At 42.2% G+C, this 17,156-nt stretch overlaps 1 protein-coding gene across 3 annotated transcripts in view; it reads left to right on the top strand.

Moving 5' to 3' along the window:
• The first annotated feature begins 15,448 nt into the window (after window positions 1-15,448).
• Window positions 15,449-17,156, top strand: part of CERK (ceramide kinase) — a 39,523-nt gene continuing 37,815 nt past the window's right edge. The window contains exons 1-2 of one of the 3 annotated variants that reach the window (XM_056341124.1): window positions 15,609-15,739; window positions 17,003-17,134. In XM_056341124.1, coding sequence (XP_056197099.1) covers window positions 17,119-17,134 — 16 coding nt within the window. In that variant the 5' untranslated portion in view covers window positions 15,609-15,739; window positions 17,003-17,118. Of the gene's footprint in view, window positions 15,740-17,002; window positions 17,135-17,156 lie in introns of all 3 variants that reach the window. The other 2 variants (XM_056341123.1, XM_056341122.1) reach the window with 2 other exon arrangements.

The raw sequence follows: 17,156 nt of genomic DNA, 5'->3' as shown, positions 1-17,156 counted from the left end.
CTTTTTGCTGAGTCATGTTTTCCCTATACATGCTTTCCAGAGATTTAGCAAAAGAATATTGACTTAAAAAACGAATTCTTCCTAATTGCAGTGCTATCATAGCTGTGCCCATACAAACCCATATGAAAGCTGTTTGAGCGACAGTAGTAAAGACTGTGCCAAATATATTCAGCTGTTTACTTTCGAGCTAAGCAGTGCTACAGGGATCTTGGCATATGGCCCCCGCTATTTGAAATCTGAGGAAATTCCCACCGGGCCTGAGACCAAACACATTCTTGCTGCCATTTGGTGGGCTTTTACTACTGCAGTGTTGTAAAAGGCTGATGGTTAGCAAGCCTCTTGCTGCTCAGGAATCCAGCTGAGCTGCTTCACAGAGTGCTGTTCAGCTTGCCTTGGCTGCAAACACAACTCAGCCACTCCCAGCTGTGTTCTGCCCACTTATAACAATGATTAATTTCTTCCCAAGACTTCAATATAAAAGTCATCTGCACTGAGTGATGTGCAATGCTTCTGTTCTTCTTTGCTACATTTTTTAATATCAAGGCACTGAATGATTATTTTTTACATTAGATTTTTTAGAAATATCATCTCTTACATTCCTGTTTTTATTCTTGTGGCCCTACAGAAGCAGGCTGAATACAAATCTGTAACTGAAAATTGTATTTTTACCTAAGAGGCAGATTTTAATCCCTTTAAACAGTACATATTACATATTGATTAATAAATAAATAATAGATATTAATTAAAAGTGTTCATAAAGTCTCAGTAAAATTGCTTTCCTTCCTGATTATTTATTTTTCACCAGTTTGGTGTTTCTAGTATGTGTTTATTCTAAGCATGGCTCAGGGCATTATAGGGTTTAACCGGGCATAATGCCTGTAAGGGGTGGAAAAGCTGATTGTAGATTGCAAAGTTGATAGCCCAGCACTTTCTACGTTTGTTCAAAATAATTACGGGTGCCAAAGGCAGACTGCCTACAACTTCTCATGACAACTGCACTGCTGCAGTTCAGACTAATGCCCAGCCATGTAGGGAGGTCAACTGCACTACAGCCAAAGAAATTAAATACAGTGATTAAAAACTATTCATGTTGAATGTCCTAGAATATTGTAATAAAGAAAGCTTCTGTAATTGAAACATGTTCCAACAAGCCATGAAACTATTCTTAAAGTTGCATCATTTTGCATCCAAGAGAAAAATCTTATTATCTGTTGGATATTCATTGATTTGATGAAAGCTTTTGGCTACTTAGAAATGAGCTGGATTTTTAAGCATGATGGAAGAACCTGGCTGTCTGAGGGAGCTTCGCTCAGGTGCTATAAAGGTCACCAGAATTCCAAGTCAACCATTTCCTCGCAACAAATAATAGCAAATGAGCTTGCATCTTAGGGACTGCATTGTTCATGACTTTTTGTGCATTGGTGCTAGGCAGTGCCCTAAAACAATCAACAGTATTTACTCCTGAACTATTCCAGACTACAAAAACTTATGTAGGGTTTGATCATTCACTAGTAGCCTGCTCTAAACAAGGTATTTAGTTTGCAAGCTGATTTTCTGCTTCTACTGTCAGCTTTCAAGTATTGGTAACTCCAAGGAAAACAAAAGATTATGTGCTAAAGAGGAAAATGCATTATGCCTTCCAAATTAATTTGTAGAAATAAACTTGAAATTTGATGTGCTTGTGCACTTTAGCTATTGCATCAGCATGAAAGTAGCTTCTTCACCAAACTAAAGTGACTCAGCACTTCTGATTACCATGCTTCTCTATGAGTCAGAGATTTTGCATAGAAAATGCATCTACCCATGGATTTCTGCCATGGAAAACTGCCATGAGAGGATTCTGTGCACCTGCTCTTAATGAAATTATACCTTTTTGGTTTTAGTTGGATTGATTGAATGCTTATTGATTCATTAATAACCATGTCACAGCAGCACTGGGTAGTAGGTGTGGTTTGGATAGACTATACATAAGTGAAAAGCAGTTCCCATACAGTGAGCTAGAACACATGAAAAGGAGAATGAATCGTAAGATAATACTTCAGAGATACCCCAGAAACACATTGGACTGAATGCTCCCTGCCAGCTAATGCTTCTGGATTCCTAAACCAAAAAAAGAAGTCTTCTACATGGGGTTAAAAGTAGCCATAGGTCTTGGTGTGTTAACACCTCCTTCCTTAAGGCAACAGCATCTTTGACTCTGAGACTATGATAATGATGAACATGATTCTAATTTCACAGAACTGCCATTTCACTAGCTATTCTTTACATCTTCAATAAAAAATAGATAAGAAAGGAATCAGAGATTCTCTAGTATTTATGTAAGGTGCTATGGAAGATCATTTGTAGAAGTAGACAAATAAGCAGCATGTGCTGTACTATTGGTGGACTGAGGAAGAATAAATTGTAAGTTACACAGCCAAATACTGATGCTGTAGAGGATGTCTCTGTAGATTCAATCCCAGCTGGGTGAATACAAGATTTACTTGGGCCTGATAATAGCTTCACCATTGAAAAACTGTTAAAACCCAGGATATTTTAATTTGGTGGTTAACAAAAGGTTTCTACATTAGCTGCTGTCTCTTGATGGTACTGAGATATCAGCTTAAGAGTCTTATAACTCAACTATCACTATGTTTGAAACCTGTTGGGTTTTTTGAATACTTGTACTGTGGCAAGAACTTGAAATGCAGTTTCTCTAACAACTTTGATACAAAGGAGGTACCTTTTGCCAGTTGCCCATGGAGATTTGGAGCCTGGAAATTCCTCAGGTGACATACAAAGACAAGTAAAGGTACAAGAGGGTTATTTTTAAAATTTATTTTCTAAAACACAGAAGCTATTGCACTGAGCAGTGAAGCTGATAAAACTATAAAAGTGGTGTGGCCTAGTGGCCCTGGGACAAATCTGAGTTTTGAATGTATAGTGTAACTAGGTCTACGTTAGCAACTTGATTCAGAGCAGTAATGCAGTTTTGAAGCAAATACTTTGATGGTTTCCGTATACTGTGTATTCTTAGTTCAGTTCTGAGGATAGCCGTGGTACCCATGAAACAGATTCTGTTTGGTAGGAAGCTAAAGTAGAAACATTGCTCCAGAAGTACTGCACTGCTCCTCAGGAACAACAGGTCCCTACCTTGTGGACTATACCACTGAGAGGTCTTCCAGTTTGTCCCTACGACTTTTCCCTTAGCATTGAACATCCTACATAGTGGAGATGTTTGACCTGGGGAACTAGCCAACGTCTAAATCAGGATGAGCCTCCAGAGCCTCATACAATGGAGATGTAAGGAGCTTAACAGCACTCTAATCTGCCGATTGCTCTTCTAGAAGGGGACAAAATGTGTCTAAATGATTAGAAGTTCCCTTGGCTAAAGCATTTATCCTGGGATTTAGGTGACAAAACTCTTGAGGTCTCCCTGCTAGACAGTGTTATCAGATATAAGGAGTGATATTCCATCACCCAAACCTAAGCATTTAGTGCTATTCTACATGCGGAATAGCTGTAGGGTATCCATCCACCCTAGCTATCAGCTGCCGCTTCAGAGCGTGTGGGTCTTTCCTGAGACCCTGTGTCATATCTGCCAGTCCCAGGCAGACATCTTGGCTACCCAAAGGCCTCTCAGTTGGCGTTAGGCACTTTTGTTTAGGCATCTAGATCACAACTGGGTTCAGCACCCAGGTGTACACTAAACTTTGAACAATGAACTCCACAAATCAGAGCAGCTTAGAAATCAAATGGCTTCCATGGCTTGGGTCCAAACACAGCGTTTCCATGTCTGTCCAGGAAGTAGGGCAGGGATAGGGAGTGATGGTGAGGACTTCCATTTTAAGTCTGCTTTATCCACAGGTGTTTATGCCTTTCCAAAGAGCAAAGTACTATTTTTTCATACATTTGAAATTGTAGGAGGCAATACTCTTCACACTCTCATTAGTCTGTATTTCACTTTCTGTGAAGCAAGCATTATTTATTCTCATGTATCATACTCTTTGTACAGCTAAATAGATTACCAGAGAGAAGAATACAGGAAGGAGAAAATTTTAAGATTTGTAGGATTAAGTTTCAGGGGTGAAGAAGTCTAGCTGCATTATAGTTTCATTACTCTGAAGTTTAAAGTAGTGGGTGAGGTGTTAACATCATTATTACCAAGTGAATTTGGAGATTCATGTAAATGTTTTTTCACCTGGCTGTGCATACATACCTGCACACATACCCATATGCTTTATAGTCATAGTGCCTTCAGAGAGTGAAAGGAATGAATGTCTTTCTTCAGATTTATTTTGTCATTACTCATGTTGCTTTTTACCTGATAGTTTTCAGAGAACCATGTTGCCATTGATTCACTTACGTAGAAACAGTTTGTGTGTTGTAAGCCAACCTCAAGCTATGGTGCTGTCGACACTGCTATGTGTGTTTAATCAACTGCATGCAACATTGCTTGTCTTCTGAAACAGTGTTTTGTGAGTATGGGGTTTTGTGCTGGTAAAAAAGGGAAGGTGTAGGGTTTTATCTCCTCTTACCCTTGTCCTGTTTGTAGTTGGGCACTGTCAGCTTCTGTGAAGCCTGTAGTTGCATTTCTGTTTTTTTACTGAGACAGTCTATAGCACACTTCTCTATTTCTCTCTCCCCACTTCATCTTCTATTCCACAGTGTTTCAAAACACTTCCTTCCAAAACCAGCATGATTTGTGATGTTGAGATTATAAACCATATGGTATAGTGAGTAAGTCACATCTTTTCTCAGTAGCCAGTGGTTGCTGGCTGTGAAAGACACACATAGCATTACATTAGCTTCTGTCCTAAGAATTTGAGTCGCAGTCTCAAGATTTACTAAAAAAAAACCAAGAGGAATGAAATGTTGTATGAGTCCATTTTAGACTCATTTTAGATTTAGAATATTTATTTCAAGTCAGCACTACTTCTCTGGTTTCTATTACAGTTGCTGTTTTGGCCCTTCATAGATTTATTGTATGCCCATCCTACTGTTACAAGGAAGTTTTTCACAGCTAAATCTAGTCTGAATGTGTTATTAGTTCAAGTTTCATTATTGCATTTCCTTTTCTAATCAAGGCAAAGAATCTGCCATTAACAATGTAATCTCTTTTCCTGTTAACTTGCTCTTACAGATACAACCATAAAAGCAACTGGTTTGAATGGTTCCTTTGCACTCATGTGGGTTTTTTTTGAAACATTGGTTACTCCTAATTGTCATTTCTTAGACACAGTGGTTTAGAAATACATCTTTCAATCATGATTTTTGCAGAATTATTCACATTAAATCATCTAGAGATAGTTTTGAGGTGACTGATTTCTCAAAGCACTGAGTGAAGTTTGATTCATAGTTCTGACTAAATGATCTGGCTGACTAAAACCCAGTGCAAACTTTTGAAATTGTATCACTTTTGTCAAAATCTACAGTTTCTATAAATTGTATTTAGAATGGCATGTAGACTAGTCAGCTCTAAATATGTTTCCAATAAAATGGTGTACTCCAAATTAGTCAGACGTTGCCACCTGGCAAGACAGATTACAAATGTTTATCAGATTACTCCTCAGTCTTTGAATTTTCTTTTCAGTATATTCACAACTACTCCAATGATGACTGGCATCCTTTTAAACCTCTATGAAGTTGGGTACAACAAAATTCTGTAAATATATTTGTTTGCTAGAATTAAATATTTTACTTCAGTTATTAACAGATCCTCTTTGTATACCATTGCCATCTCTTTTGGGTAGCTGTGTCTGATTTTATATTCTGTTCTTAGCTTTCCGTTTAATTTTGAGACCAGAAAATCAAAAAGAGAGGACACCAATTCAAGTTAACATGCGTGCTGAGATGTCAAAAGGCCTAGTGCAGAAATACCTCTGCTTTGTGGATTTTACGCGAAGTATTGGCATGTATTTGCATTCTAGTATCACTGATTCAGTCAACTTCATATGAGCTGTCATCATCACAGTAGTCAGCTGAAAAACAATCAAAGTGAAAATTACTCTATTCAGACAAACTACTTCAATCCATCTCTGATCTGATCATTCAGAATCTTCAGTCTTTGAAAGGGAATTTCACCTGCATTTTTAAGCATTTACTTTAGGTTTATATTGTGCTTTTAAAACATTGTCCTAACCACAGAAAGTAACATTGTTAAGTAAATCACATGAATTAATTAAACCAGTTTCAAGGACACAATTCACTGTCATTTAAAGACAAAAACCTTCTTCCTTATTCTACCTTAAATCCACAAATGCAATTTCAAAAGACTTCACAAACAGTGTCTTTGTCTTTGCAATGGTAGATGTTATTAAAACATAAATTTGTGCATCTGTGAACTTTCCGATTATATATAATGAATCAATAACAAGACTGATGAGACAGTGTCCAAAGACAAATATGACTGAGAAAACCTATATATATATTTTGTCCAAAGGCAAATAAGATTGAGAAAACCTATATATTTTTTTTAATTTCATATACTCTTGTATGTTGTGAATTAATATAATTCTGATATTGTGTACGACTGCCATCTTCTGCTGAAACTGAAATGGGGGGATAGTTTGAATGAAAATATGAAACTATAAATCTTGAGTATAAACCATTAATTTTTTTGACATGGACTTTCAGGAAAGTCAAACCCATGATCTCGCCACTTGTCTTCAAAATGGCAGTATTCACAAGAAAGAGTTTAATGTGTCGATTTTTTTTTTAGTTTAGCCAAATGTCTTTGCCCTTCCGAGGATCCTCCTTCCTCATATAGTAACTCTGCTATCTTGTAAATGGTGGCTATGTCTTATAACATCTCTTGCTCTTATAAGAAGATGGAACTCAAGATACATCTTTAACTGCAATTATTCGTAGTCTTGTAGAGGTACTGAAAAAAGCATGAGCTTGTGGATATCAGGTCAAAAGTAGATGTCTTCCAAGAAGCCTGGTGGAATGTTTGTGTTTCAGGGTATGTTTGACAGGTGATAAGTTCCCAAGGACAAAAATTGATTAAAGTGTTGAAGAACCTTCCAAATATCAAGAAGGGAACAGGAGGACTTTTTTGTCATTAGGCATTTCACTAGCTTCTGGGTGAACTCAATGTACTTGTGACCATAGGCATAATTACCTTTTTAGTCAGAAATAACAGTTCAGTGTCATTTCCTCAGTGATAAGAAAAAAATAGTGGAAAATCATTTAAAATAGGAATATAAATTAAGTTTATGTTTGTCTGATTCAGTGTGTATCAGCTAGATTTTTAATACTGGCAGCTATACAGAGTCAAAAACTTTTTTAAAGAATGTAGATTCTTCACATATACATTGATTTCTGTGTTGTTTATGGTTTTTCAAGTTGCTGACATTGGGAGGCTACAAATATGTCCACTGATTCTTGGAAATGAATAAGTGATTTGAGTTTCTTGGATAACATTGCTGTTCAGATAATTTCTATTTTAATATATTTTAGATGATAAAGACCACAGGCAGTACTTACAGAGATGCTTCCATGGTTGTCTAGGTATTAGGTACTTTATCTGTTTTTATGAGCTAGGTTAATTAGTCCAACTAAGCACATCTTAGGTAATAGTTGGTCTGGAGTGTCATGATAAGTAATGGGGCTGTGATTCTCATATATGCTTATTTGCTCATGTTGATAATCTGATTATTTGTATTTTTATTTACTTTCTGTGTTGTTAATAAGGATATCCAGAACTGAAGAAAGTAAACCAAATTTTTCAGTGTAATGATTTCTATACTAAGATTGGTTTATTTTCAAATTATTTCATTAGTTGATTAGTTTAACATTTATAAGTATACTCTCCAGATTTTCCTCTTCTGGTTTAGAGATACTTGTTTCCAATTTAGTTTACATTTTCTTTGGAAGGGAAGGGACTGTTTTCTGCCTCCATAATCTGTGATTTTTTTCCCCACTGTGCTTTCCTATTCTTTTACCTGCAGTGTTCACTAGCAGTTTTGCAGCATATTCTTCTAAAAGTAGCATAAAAATATGTCTCTCCATCTTAAATGGAAAAATAATGTTAATTTATTCTTTAGTTTATGAAGGCCACACTCCCTGGTATAAGTTAGAAGAGCCCTGATATTGCCTGAGGAAAGAGAGGATTTAGAGAAGCACTCTGGGAATAAAAGTTCCAGTTAAAATGATTCAACTTCGAGGTCTAAAAATGGGTTATGAGAATAAATATATCTTTGGTGATGGTAGGAATATTTATGTTAACAATTCTTTCATCCTGAAGCTCTTTTATTGCATGGATTGGAGCCTACACTTGAAATATGTCAATAGTGTCATGCCGGTGGCACACATGTGCCCTATAATTGTTTAAAAACCCCTCCAAGCAGAGCTGAAAACCATCAAAAAATCTTACTGTTCTTATACTCAGTAAGTGTAAGAGTTAGTATGTATGATGGAGGTTACTACTGAACATGATATATAATTTGATAATAGTTTGATACCTGAACTATAAAAAATTGTCTACCTAACCAGAGTTACTGCTTGCTAGAGCTCTTCTTAAGAACTGGTCCATATGCATGGGTTTGTAAAAAAGCACCTGGGCATGCTTCAGGCAAGGGCTGCATGGGCCTGAAAAAGCAATTTTTCTGCAGTTTTGAAGGACTGGAACTATCAGCAAAGCACAGCTTGCAGACAAAAATACACTTATACTAGAACAACTAATATAGTTGAGTAGACAAAAGAGGGAAACTTTCGGGTGTTCATAGAATAATAGAATCATAGAAACATTTAGGTTGGAAAAGACATTTAAAATCATCAAGTCCAACTGTTAACCCAGCACTGCCAAGTCCATCACTAAACCATGTCCCTAAGCACCACATCTACGTGGTTTTTAAACACTTCCAGGGATGGTGTTTTCACCACATCCCCGGGCAGCTTGTTCCAATGCTTGACCACCCTTTCAGTGAAGAAACTTTTCCTAATACCAATATAAACTTTTGATAATCACAAGTTAAGGCCATTTTCTCTTTTCCTATCACTTGTTATCTGGGAGAAGACCTACCCCCGCCTGCCTACAACCTCCTTTCAGGTATCTGTAGAGAGTGATAAGATCCCCTCTGAGCCTCCTTTTCTCCAAATTAAACATCCCTAGTTCCCTCAGCCATTTCTCTTAAGACTTGTGCTCTAGACCCTTCACCAGTTTTGTTGCCCTTCTTTGGACACACTCCAGCATTATTTCATAGAATCATAGAAGCATAAAATGGTTTGGGTTGGAAGGGACCTTTAAAGATTATCTAGTCCACTACCGCTGCCATGGGCAGGAACATCTTTCACTAGATGAGGTTGCTCAAAGCCTCATCCTTCCTGGCCTTGAACACTTCCAGGGATGGGGCATCCGCAAGTTCTCTGGTCAACTTGTTCCAGTGTCTCACCACCCTCACTGTTAAAACTTTATTCCTTATGCCCAATCTAAATCTACTGTCTTTTAGTTTAAAACCATAACCCATGTCCCCACTGCAACAGTCCTTACTAAGGAGTCTGTCCCCATCTTTCTTACAAGCCCTCCCTCGACCTGCTGGTTATGCTTCTTTTGATTCAGCCCAGGATATGGCTGGCTTTCTGGGCTGCAAGTGCACACTGCTGGGTCATGTCCAGCTTTTCATCCACCAGTAACCCCAGGTCCTTCTCCTCAGGGCTGCTCTCAGTTCATTCATCCCCCAGCCTGTACTGATACTGGTGATTGCCCTGATCCACATCGAGGACCTTGCACTTGGCCTTGTTGAACTTTGTGAGGTTTGCACGGGCCTACCTTTCAAGCCTGTCAGTGTTCCCCTGGATGCCATCCCTTCCCTCCAGCATGTCAGTCACACCACACAGCTTGGTGTCCTTGGTAAACTTACTGAGGGTGCACTCAATGCCACTGTCCGTGTTGCCAACAAAAATGATAAATATCACCAATTCCAGAACCAACCCCTGAGGAATGACACTTGTCACTGGTCTCCTCTTAGACATTGAACCATTGCCTGCAACTCTTTGAGTGTGACCATCCAGCCAATTCCTTATCCACTGAGTGGTCCATCCATCAAATCCATGTCTCACCAGTTCAGAGACAAGCATGTTGGAGGGACAATGTCATATGCTATGCACAAGCCCAAGCAGATGACATCAATTGCTCTACCCTCATCTACCAACACTGTAACACCATTGTAGAAGGCCACCAGATTTGTCAGGCATGATTTTCCCTTGGTGAAGCCATGTTGACTGTCACCCGTGACCTCCGTATTTTCCATGTGCCTTAGCATAGCTTCCAGAAGAATGTGTTCCATGCTCTTGCTGGGCACAGAGGTGAGACTGACCGAGTTCTCCAGGACTTCCTTATTTCCCTTTGTAAAATGGGGGTTATATTTCTCTTTTTACAGTGGGAACTTCACCAGACTGCCACGACTTCTCATATATGATGAAGTGGCTTATCCACTTCATCCACCAGTTTGTTCAGGACCTGCGAATGCATCTCATCAGGTCCCATGGACTTGTGCACCTTCAGGTTACTTAGGTGGCCTCAAACCTGAGTTCTGCCTCTTCAGTTATGCTTGCTTACAAGCACTGCAGGGAAAGATCTACTTTACCTATTCAAGCATTCTCACCAGACCAAACATTTCTTATACACCCCCTTACACGCCCTGTACCGTGCAAGGCCATCAAGAAGATAACTAATCTCAGATTCCTATACTGTTCTCTTAAAATGAGAAGGAAGATCAACAGTTCCTGTCCCTTTCAACTAATAATAACAGTTTCTCAGCTTAAGACCAAAGTTGCACACTGCCAGACAGCATTATCATTCTGTCAGGAAGGAAACTTAATTTCATTGTTTCTTAAAAGGATGTAGTTGGATGAGAGTGGGGTCTCGCAGCTCCTCAGGGACTCCGGGTGAGGCTAATGATTAAAATATGAATAAGGAACTAAACAAAGAAATACTTATCAATACTTCTGTGTATATCTGTGGGTTGGAGCCACAGCTATAGCAGCTTGAAACAAATCATATTTAGTATTTTTCATAGTGATAGGTAGGTTATGCAGAGAATGTGGAGATAGGTTGAAACTTTGGAAGAAAGGAAGGAGTCTGTAAACTCTTGTGGTTCAGGAACAGCATGCGACATTTCCTTTCACAAGAAAACAAAGTATCTTGTGGATCCATTCCTGCATCCTCCAGTATATGAATAACTTTCAATTACCTTTTGGCTCAAGTGAACAAAGTGCTGCAATCATCCTTTCTGACAAGCTTTTAAAACTCCGTTTTTCCAGATCATTTCCAATAATAACTGTAATTTAAACTTTTATGATAAAAGCATAGAAGTGCTTTAAATTAGCTCAGGTATTTTTCTAGAGAAGGTGATGTCATTCTTTCCATCAGCAGCAAGAATATTCCACTCATGCTTTAGTCTTTGTTTGCTGATAAGTAGAAAAGGAATTAGAACATTAGTGAGTACTTTGATATTTGAAATGAATTATTTTCCTTTGTTCTATTATCTTTGTCAGTTAGTTTCCACTTTCCAAAAGTATTTCAATTGGCAGATTTGGTCTTTGGGTGTATTTACACTGTTCTAATGGGACTTGCATGTATGTACTTGAGAACAGAATTTAACTCATGTGTAAGTATTTCAATTTGCCTGAGATGTACTGAGGTAAACATTTTTTATAATTCCCAAGCAGCTGTCTAAAAACTTTCTTGGCGCATTTTCACCGTGGAAGAAAAGAAACACTTCCTAGTTATCTATGGGCAGTAAAAAGCATGCAGAAAAGAGTAAAACCCTCTTCTTGATTTTGATTCCAGTTTTAAATTCCTGAGCAATGAGATTAAAGTTTCAGTTCTGCACTAGCTGTCACTTGGACAAGACCACGTCTGGCTTTCAAATATGTGTTCAAAGGATGATATTAGGAACATCTTCACTGATCTTGGCCTTCCTTCTCTTCCCTCAGTGGGACTAAGTACCATTGCAGATGTTCCTTGGGATATAGAGGAGTCCTTCAGCCTGGAGCCATCTCCCTGGGAGCACGGCATAGCAGCTGAAAGGGTCCATCACATGTCTGTGACTGGCTGTGTTTTCCAGAGTTCTTGGTAAAAATCTGTGATTCCCTCTAAATCTCCAACACAGAATGGAGTAGAGTGGGAAAAATATGGTGGAATATATTTTCTCTTTGGTCACCAGTGCACTTATGTGGGTACTATCCAGCTTTCAGTTTCATTAAGATATTTTACAATTTTTCGCTTTAGACTCACTTTGTCAGTTAAGGTTGGAGACACAGTACTTTCTACTTCTGCCAAGGTACTACAAGGGCCTACTTGATTTTCAGTCTGGAATAAATTAGTTTCAGGGCCCTAATGAAGAAGTACACCTCCAAAAGATATAGAAGAGAGATAGCTCAAGTTTGTAATGATTTAAAGAAGTATTTTAGTAATGCAGGTCACGCGGAAGAATACCTGACTTCTCCTGTTGTTTAGGTTGATGTACCTGCTTAGGAGTGTTTCTTAATTAATTGCCTACATTATCATGTAACGATCCTCTTTAATACAACACAAAGTTGCTAGAAGTACTTTTTATAGAGATTATAGACTTATAGAATGGTTTGAGTTGGAGGGAACCTTTAAAGATCACCTAGTCCAATCCCTTTGATTCAGCCCAGGACACGGCTGGTCTTCTGGGCTGCAAGTGCACACTGCTGGGTCATGTCCAGCTTTTCACCCACCAGTACCCCCAAGTCCTTCTCCTCAGGGCTGCTCTCAATTCATTCATCCCCCAGCCTGTACTGATACTGGTGATTGCCCTGATCCACATCGAGGACCTTGCACTTGGCCTTGTTTAGCGTCATGAGGTTTGCACGGGCCTACCTCTCAAGCCTGTCAGTGTCCCCCTGGATGCCATCCCTTCCCTCAAGAGTATCAACCACACCACTTGGCTTGTCATTCGAGATGAATGACCTATTATAAAATCAGACACTGAGGAGAGAAAGCTGGGTTTAAGAGTTGTTTGCTATATAGGTAGTAGAAGGGTCATAGAGAGAAACCTTGTAAGTTGTGTTACCTTCCTGCATTCTTTCCATTTGACATTGTGAATTGTACTCATTATGCAACATATTATTGTTCCCAAGTTAACTGCAATTGCAACCCTTCCTGTGGCCTCTGTGGACCTGTGAACAAAGTGAGGTGCTTTTAAAACCATGCTATTTTACAGGGTGGAGCCCTGTGATCAACCATCTTTAGCACCAAGATTTTAGGCTATAAATCCTGCAGTTTACTGGTGTCACTGCATCTGCAGTTCTGTCCCCTCAGTGGTAATTAAAGGCTTATGTAATAAGCAGTAAAACAGTAATTGACATGTGTATGCTTCAGTCTACCAAGTCAGTCATCCTTTAGAAATTCTTTCCCTGTTAGAGTCAGGGAAGAAAATCATAAAGTATTAAAACTGATTGGAAAAAAATACTGTGTCAGCTCAAATTTTACCTTTACTTTCCAGAGTCAGAAGCAAATGTTGGTATTCAGGGGACTGCCAGGGAGTGCTGGAGCAGATCAAACAGCATCGGCAAGAATTCCTGCAAGACATTCCTATAGTAGCATAGAGGTCCCAAATCTTGGACCAAAACACTGTTATGCTAAAATGGTGTGCAAGGAAGAAATAAGTGGCTTCTCCTTATCCAAACAAACAAGAAATGTGGATGGGGAATGCCATTCCTACTAGCGGTGCTGGTATATCTTTGTAGGCTTCTAACAAACCAGAGACTATTTTTATGTGGTTTACAGTTGAAGGCTTTAGACTTAGCTAAGCCAAAAAGAGTTGTCAAATTAATAAGAATAAAAGGAAAAAATCATAGGCAAGAGTGGTAAAAAGAATGAATTTTTACTTCTTCAGATAGCACGGATCACAGCATAAGAGTATTGATTCAGGTGACTGTGGGCTGTAAAAGATTAGATCTAATTTGCCCAGTGGAGAAATGATAAATAAGTACCCCTATGTAATATTTTTAAAATTACAGCTTTATATTAGCGATCCATTAGCTCCTGGAGCATGTCTGTGGAGGTGAACAGCAAAAGTCTCTGTTGCATTCTGAGTACAGCATTAGGCTGTGGTTTCCACACAGCTGTTCTGGCTTGCTGAAGCGGTTATGGATAGTGGAAATGAAATGTGCTAGATATGGTACAACCCGAAACAGAAAGGACGTTCCTGGCCCAGGGATCTTACCATCCAAGTGCAAGAGGGATGATAACAGATGATGTAGCTGGCAAAATGCAAAGAACCAGTGAGATGCTAATGACTGCTCAGCAGTGGATTTGGCAGACTAATGTTCACAGCAGACTTTTGCAACGAACAAACTTTAGCCTCAGACACTTTACAGGTGCTTGTGGAGGGAAGGATGAAAAAATGTAACAACCGACAGAAACAAAATGTTCCTTGAAATTGTGAAAGTGTGGCATATTTAGGTACTTTCAACAATAAAGGGGGGCAATGGCATGTCTCTCAAAGCCAGAGGAAAGGATGTTGCAGTAATTGAGATAGACCGTGACAAGCATTCGTGGATACAGAACTTTGTTGACAGTGCCTAGCTCATTTGTTTTCAGAAAATGAAATGTGAGCACATTACAAGGTTCAGAGCAGAGCTCATGTGCAGAAGCTTTCTAGACCTGCAGCGGCTCTGAGCAAAGCCAGCTGGAGTGTCTCTGGATGGTCCTCATGAAGCAGCGAACTGGCCCCGGGCTGCACCCCCATAATAACAGAGCAGTGACATTTTCCTCAAAACTCTATAGGAAATACTTAGCACCACGAGGCTTGGAGTATGGTCAGAGCAACTGCCACTGCCGCTGGCCTGTATTTTGGGTAGGATGCTGGCGGTTATTGTGGTAAGGTTCAGGCACACCCTGGAGGAAAGACAGCAAAGAATTAAGTGTTTCATTATAGTGAAGTATCTTTTAAGTGAGACCCAAAATGTTCTCATGGGAAAGGCGGCAAGGTTAGATGGAGAGGTTTGCGGTACCAGACGTTTGTGGCAGATATACTCATTGCCTTTGCACTGCCTTGATAAGGACTCGTGCACCGTCACTGCGGTAGGTGCTTGAGCCTCCCGCAAAAAAAAAAAACAAAAACACGAAAACAGCCCAAACACGTTAGGGTGCGAACCCCGCTTTCTTCGGGGAGCCGTGCCCGCGGCCTCGCTATTTCCCCCGCGCCGGCCGCTCCCGGGGCTTCGGGCCGGCCCAGCCCCCGCCGCAGCGGCCGCGCACGTGGCTCCCGGCGGCGGGGCGAGGACACAAAGCGGGCGGCGGGGCGGGGTGCGGAGGGTCCGCCGCCCCCCCCAGCGCCCCGGGCAGCCCGCCCGCGGGGGCCGGCGAGGGTGGTCGCTGCCCCGGCGCCGCCAGCGCCCCGCCGAGCCCGGCGCCGTGCGCGCCGCCGTGCCGGGGAGCCGTGCCCGGGAGCCGTGTCCCCGCAGGCCCCGCCCCGGCGGCGCTGGCGTAGGCGCTGACGCCGCGGCCCGCCCCGGCCGGCGGACAGGCCGGCTAGCGGCGGGCGAGGGGCGCCGTTAGCTGCCGGGCTCCCCCCGCGGCGGCCGCCCGCCCCGCTAGGCCATGCGGTAGCGGGCTGCGGCGGGCCCGCGCTCTCGGCGGCCATGGAGGAGCTCCCGGGAGGCCGGCGGCCCCGGCTGGTTTCCACGCTGGGGCTGGGGCAGCGCTCCTGGGAGGTCACCTTAGACGCGGAGCGGGGGTGGCTGGCCTGGCGGGACCCCCGCCCGCCGCGCCGCCGCGGCGGCGGTGAGTGGAGCGGCGGGCCGGGCTGTGGCGGGCGGGCGGCCGTTAGCGCACCTGCCGCGGCCTGGCGGGGGCCGGGGCCGCCTGAGGGGCTGCCTCCCCTCCGCGGCGGGGCAAGGGCGTTCGCGACGTCCCCGGCGGCGTGGGGCAGCGCCCAGGGCGGCTTCGGGCGCGGGCGCCGGCGGGGACGGCCTGCACCGGCCCTGCCTGCTGGAGCCGGGTCCCACGGCGGCGGCGTGCCGCGCCGGGTGCGCTCAGCCTTCGGCGCCGAGTGTTTCCTGTACTTGGGCGCCTTTTCGCCCTGCGAAGGGCGGGCGGCAGTGGGCGGCAGCCGGTGCCCGCAGCAGCAGCCGCCTCCGGGGTTCAGAGTCCGACGGTGAAAGAGGACGGGGCCGGGCCGGGCGGTGCGGGAGCGGGGCAGATGCAGCCGTGACAGGACTGTCACCGGCGGCCGGGCGGCCGTGCTGAAGGGCTCGGGCGATTAATCGGCTTGCGCGTTTCGAAACGAAGCGGAAAGCTGCTCGCCGTGAGCCGCAGATGCTGCGTGCCCCCGCAGCAAGGTCCCTGTCGGACGGGGAAGGCAGCTCCGGCGTCCGCTCGGGAGCGGGGCCGGTGACCGAGGGGGGAGCGCTGGCCGGGAGGGCGGGGGCGTCAGCCGGACCCCGCTGCTTCTCGGCGCTGTGAGCAGGGAGCAGCGCGTACTTTGTAATCCCGTATTTAAAACAATGGGAGCAGGACATGAGAGACTTGCAGAACTCTAAAAGCAACTTTTTTTAGTTACATGACCTAGTTGTGGCTAAAAAACTCTTTCATACTGAGCCAGTGTTTCAGGCGATTGTTATTTTTCAAGTAAATTGGGGTTTTGGGTTTTTTTTTTTTAAAGCTCTTTCTAAATGGCTTCATGGAAATTTCCAACGGAGATGTAACTTTTTCAAGTTACAGTTTTGGAAATATTTAATATAAGCCAATAGTTTGTAGTGGGGTAACAATGCTGTTGATAGTTCCCCTTTTGTGCAGTTAGAATAGTGCTGACCGACAAAACTGCAGCTGGGAGGTGTTACTGGTGAAAATACCTGACAAAATTTCAAGATAACTTCAGAAAAAGTCTGTATATGCAGTATCTCAAGCTTTCTACTACACTTTAGGTGGTATTTTATCAGTCTTTGGCCTTGGTTTTTTTATATAGTAATTATTCCCATTATTAATATAGCCCTATTAGCACGATACGCGAACATCTGAAAATGTGTGATGTCCTTCTTTTCACAGCAGCTGCCGTAGAGTGGAGAACTGCTGTCATCCCCATTTTAGAGGTTGGAGGAACTGAAACAAACTAATAATAGAAAGGTTGACTGGAAGTTTAGCTGAGGAAAGTTTGAATATAGATGTCTCCAGCCCCAGGCAAGTTCCCAAACTTAAACAG

Source organism: Falco biarmicus, chromosome 5, assembly GCF_023638135.1.
Source record: "Falco biarmicus isolate bFalBia1 chromosome 5, bFalBia1.pri, whole genome shotgun sequence".
Lineage (NCBI taxonomy): Eukaryota > Metazoa > Chordata > Aves > Falconiformes > Falconidae > Falco > Falco biarmicus.
This window is presented reverse-complemented; position numbering and strand designations above follow the sequence as displayed.